Below are 5,245 nucleotides of genomic sequence, written 5' to 3' on the forward strand. Positions count from 1 at the left end.
AGTACCATTTTTCATGGATAAATGGGAGGTGGATGCTGTATACACGGGATCTCAAAAAGTTCTAAGCGCACCCCCTGGCATAACACCCATATCATTCAGTAAAAGAGCACAGTATGAATAGTCTTAAAAAATGCATATCTAAAATTATTTATTTGTATTTTGTTTGTTTAAGAACAAAAATCTTTCAACGTAAATCCAGGCCTTCGGTGTACTATTTTGATATGAACGTAGTGGGTGAACAATGGGGATGTGTTGGCACAGTTCGAACGTAAGTGAAATGATTTGTATGCCTTTTAGCATGTGGGGAGAAAAACGGGCAACCGCCCCGGGCCCCTGACAATGAGGACAATATGATATTGAAACTGACTTTTCCAAAATATTAATAATTTAAGATAATTGTAAAAAATTAAGTTACATAAACACTTAAATTTCAAGTGAGTTACATATTTTTATCTTTTGTAACTATGTTAACACCTGTATTTGAGTGCAAAACGTCGACTGTGGTTTCACATGAATAAAAAGCCTTTTACTCCTAAGTAACTTGACTTTTTACAATTGTATAATTGCTTTGGGGAAGAAATGGCAACTAACTTGATAGCACAGACCCCGAGATTTTTTGTAAATTGGATTATAATTATCATTAACTTAAGTGGCGCCGCCTTGCTATCAATATGTATTATCTATAAATTCTTTACAAACTGATTTATAAATGAACACAGTATCGCGTTTTCTTGTATAAAAAAAATATTCTTTTCAAATTTGAAATACCCTACTTTTTATGGATTTGTTTTCTTTAAGCACCGTAAAAGTAGAATTACATTCCTACCCACAATAACAAAATTATTCGTATTAAATAATAATAATCAATACATGCGTCTATAAAGAAGAAAAATCTCATTTCTTTGTCCTTCGAAATAAACGGTTTTGGCAGAAAAGGGATCAATTTTAAACATAAACACTCGATACTAATTAATTCAAGTACGCTGAATTCGAATATCATAATCATTTTCATAGAATTTCATTATTTTACTGGAAAACATTTTTTCGACTACAAACTACAACCGTATTATTTCGAAAACTATTGGAAAAATTTTCTTATTTTCTTATTACGTTTAGAGCAATCGATCTCGCAATTATCAATATTGATAAGGTATATTGCATATATTTTGGTTTCTGAAGATACCTACTGGGGAAATTGAGGTGCTAGAATCCAGCTTTGCCCAGGACGAAATATACTGGTCTTAACCAAAACTTCAGAATAAGAAACATATAAAAGTCCGTATTTGGGTCACAGAAATTCATATTTTTTGCTAAATTTCAATATAATCAGTCCAATAGATTCGGAGCAAATTGACTGTTTACAGACGGACAGACAGACATACGAATGATCCCATAAGGGTTTCGTTTTCCATTCGGACATACGGAACTTTAAAAAGCAATAAAACATATAGGATTTTTGAGGAAGTCATATATAAATTTTTTTCGACTAAGGGAGCGCAGAAAAATGTTTTGTATAAATTTTCTAAATCATCAAATTTGCCTGCTGTGACATGGTTTTTAACTTATTTGTTCCCATGGGCTCGTGATAGCTAAATCCCACATTGTTAAAATCTATAATATGTATCAAGTTTAATAATAATTGGACAATTTATTGTTTACTACGTTTTATTTTGTCCAGGCTTACATAGTTTTTCAACTGGTATTGAAATGCTGTTATCCAATCGTCTACACTAATATTAAACTGACTTTCTTTTTTATGTATTTTTTCAGTATTCTTGTAACAAAACAATATACCTATTCGATTATTATATTATGTCATATTTCCTACACAGGAGCCGTAGTTTCACAGATTGCAACATCTCTTGGAAACAACTATAGCTTAGGTCAGTTAGAAACGGCTATTCTAAGCGAAAAACCAGACTTGCTATTCGTTGTACAAGGAGAAAGTTCTACAGGGGTATATCAACCCCTGGAGTCTTTGGGAAAAATATGCCATAAGTAATTTTTTTAAATTACCTAAATTACTTATTTAAAGAAAATATAGGTTTTACAACTCATCTATTTTTTGCCAGATATAACTGTCTATTGGCAGTAGATACCGTTGCATCACTAGGAGCAGTACCATTTTTCATGGATAAATGGGAGGTGGATGCTGTATACACGGGATCTCAAAAAGTTCTAAGCGCACCCCCTGGCATAACACCCATATCATTCAGTAAAAGAGCACAGTATGAATAGTCTTAAAAAATGCATATCTAAAATTATTTATTTGTATTTTGTTTGTTTAAGAACAAAAATCTTTCAACGTAAATCCAGGCCTTCGGTGTACTATTTTGATATGAACGTAGTGGGTGAACAATGGGGATGTGTTGGCACAGTTCGAACGTAAGTGAAATGATTTGTATGCCTTTTAGCATGTGGGGAGAAAAACGGGCAACCGCCCCGGGCCCCTGACAATGAGGACAATATGATATTGAAACTGACTTTTCCAAAATATTAATAATTTAAGATAATTGTAAAAAATTAAGTTACATAAACACTTAAATTTCAAGTGAGTTACATATTTTTATCTTTTGTAACTATGTTAACACCTGTATTTGAGTGCAAAACGTCGACTGTGGTTTCACATGAATAAAAAGCCTTTTACTCCTAAGTAACTTGACTTTTTACAATTGTATAATTGCTTTGGGGAAGAAATGGCAACTAACTTGATAGCACAGACCCCGAGATTTTTTGTAAATTGGATTATAATTATCATTAACTTAAGTGGCGCCGCCTTGCTATCAATATGTATTATCTATAAATTCTTTACAAACTGATTTATAAATGAACACAGTATCGCGTTTTCTTGTATAAAAAAAATATTCTTTTCAAATTTGAAATACCCTACTTTTTATGGATTTGTTTTCTTTAAGCACCGTAAAAGTAGAATTACATTCCTACCCACAATAACAAAATTATTCGTATTAAATAATAATAATCAATACATGCGTCTATAAAGAAGAAAAATCTCATTTCTTTGTCCTTCGAAATAAACGGTTTTGGCAGAAAAGGGATCAATTTTAAACATAAACACTCGATACTAATTAATTCAAGTACGCTGAATTCGAATATCATAATCATTTTCATAGAATTTCATTATTTTACTGGAAAACATTTTTTCGACTACAAACTACAACCGTATTATTTCGAAAACTATTGGAAAAATTTTCTTATTTTCTTATTACGTTTAGAGCAATCGATCTCGCAATTATCAATATTGATAAGGTATATTGCATATATTTTGGTTTCTGAAGATACCTACTGGGGAAATTGAGGTGCTAGAATCCAGCTTTGCCCAGGACGAAATATACTGGTCTTAACCAAAACTTCAGAATAAGAAACATATAAAAAATTAATTTAATTATAAACCTTACCTTCGATTATTTATTTGGGATGCAGTTTTCTTGTCCTGAATACTTTTCTATTCGAATTTAGAATGTATCCTCACTATTTGCATTATTATCGCAATTGTTTTTAAGTCATAAGTAGGTACATAATAAGATATTATTGTTATTGCTGCACTGCCACTGTAACCACAAAAGCACTTTACCTATTTTTTGTCCGAAAGGGACTCACCTATGTAAATGCATATTTTAACTCACTAACGATAAAATAGGTTATTATTAAGTGAAAATAGCAATGGTATTGTTAACCTTCGCCACGACTCGTTATAAATACGAAAACAAATGTTATTAAAATTTAAGTGACCTTCCCTACACGTTCTGTCGGCATCGTTAGTTGTAGTCCTTTCGAATTTGTATGCAATTGCAGTATCAACTAAAAAATGATAATAGTAAAACTAATGCACACGCTTGAATTGTTATTTTTATACTTGTACGTTTAGAAAAAGTACACAAGCACAGGTAGGTTCCATTCGTGTGATAAATAAAACAAATTTAATTAAAAAAACAAACGACTGTACTGCTTAACACGTTAATTAATAGCACAACACTCGCAGTACGTACTCGAATAACAGCCGCTGTATTACTGATTACCATGGTAACATCTTTCACTGTAAAAAAACTTTCACAGCCGACTCGCAAAAAGTCACATTCCATTTGTTTGCTCTGTAGTAAATAAGTATTAAACTTGGTAATACGCGAAGATGATTATTAGAATCCTAAAAGAAGCACACGTACTAGCCTATTCATTGTACGTGAACATTTTTGAAGTTTTATTGCTAACTCATAACTATTTTTTGCTAATTAGTATAAACAGAGATTTACAGGCTGTAATAAATTGCAGTATATAAGGAATGAACGAATAATAAGAAATACGACAAAATACGAGACGCAATCAAAATATTTATGTCCACAGTTATCATCACACCGTATCATCAAGTCTCCTTTGTGGTCTGAGAGAAGCTTTGGCTATAATTTGCGAAGAAGGAATTGAAAATTCTATGAAAAGACATAAGGAGTGTACCATGCGTCTTCATGACGGTTTAAAAAGATTGGGGTTGGAATTCTTTGTTGGCGATCCTGAAGCTCGTTTACCAACTGTAACTTCGATCAAAATACCAGAAGGTGTCGATTGGAAGAAAATAACAACTACCGCAATGAACACGTTTGTATTAATTGAACATGTTGGTTTATTTTTGTAATTTTCTGTTACCTTTAAGGTATAATTTGGAAATTGGTGGCGGTTTAGGACCTACAGCAGGTTTAATTGGAAGAGTTGGAATTATGGGATATAACGCTCAACCCGAAAACATCGATTTTTTGTTATCGGTACTGCAAAAACTTTTAAAAGATAAATGTAAGCTGTAGATCTATTGAAGGCTACGTTCAAGTGAGCATTTGTTGTTTGAAGAAATATGTTATATAATATTAATAATATATCTATACTTATGTACCTAACAGAAAGTATATATTAAAAATGTAATTGTTAAAAATAAAAACCTGAATGACTAAAATTTTTAATAGAATCCCAAACTTTCAAATATGTTAAAAACTAGTAAAGCAAACGAAACATTTCAAATACCAAAAATGTTTTGTTCCAATAAAAGAATATATTGAAGTTGTTTCAAATAGTTTAACTCATAAATCCACCGGAAGTCATAATTTTTCATTTAGGCTTACGTAAGCTAATTTAATTGATAAAATATGTCTGTTCATTTCAACGTTGATGCAGCTTCCAATGTGATGATTCAAAGATAAAAAAATTAAACAGAACTAAAATCGTCCCCTTCCATAATAGGTAC

At 31.5% G+C, this 5,245-nt stretch overlaps 1 protein-coding gene across 1 annotated transcript in view; it reads left to right on the plus strand.

The window, feature by feature from the left end:
• Window positions 1-4,957, plus strand: part of LOC108738087 (serine--pyruvate aminotransferase, mitochondrial-like) — a 7,025-nt gene extending 2,068 nt beyond the window's left edge. The window contains exons 3-7 of the mRNA XM_025977407.1: window positions 1,833-1,998; window positions 2,073-2,228; window positions 2,290-2,385; window positions 4,360-4,608; window positions 4,664-4,957. Coding sequence (XP_025833192.1) covers window positions 1,833-1,998; window positions 2,073-2,228; window positions 2,290-2,385; window positions 4,360-4,608; window positions 4,664-4,811 — 815 coding nt within the window. The 3' untranslated portion in view covers window positions 4,812-4,957. The remainder of the gene's footprint in view (window positions 1-1,832; window positions 1,999-2,072; window positions 2,229-2,289; window positions 2,386-4,359; window positions 4,609-4,663) is intronic.
• Window positions 4,958-5,245: the final 288 nt, after the last annotated feature.

This window comes from Agrilus planipennis, unplaced genomic scaffold, assembly GCF_000699045.2.
Source record: "Agrilus planipennis isolate EAB-ADULT unplaced genomic scaffold, Apla_2.0 scaffold165, whole genome shotgun sequence".
NCBI classification, from domain to species: domain Eukaryota; kingdom Metazoa; phylum Arthropoda; class Insecta; order Coleoptera; family Buprestidae; genus Agrilus; species Agrilus planipennis.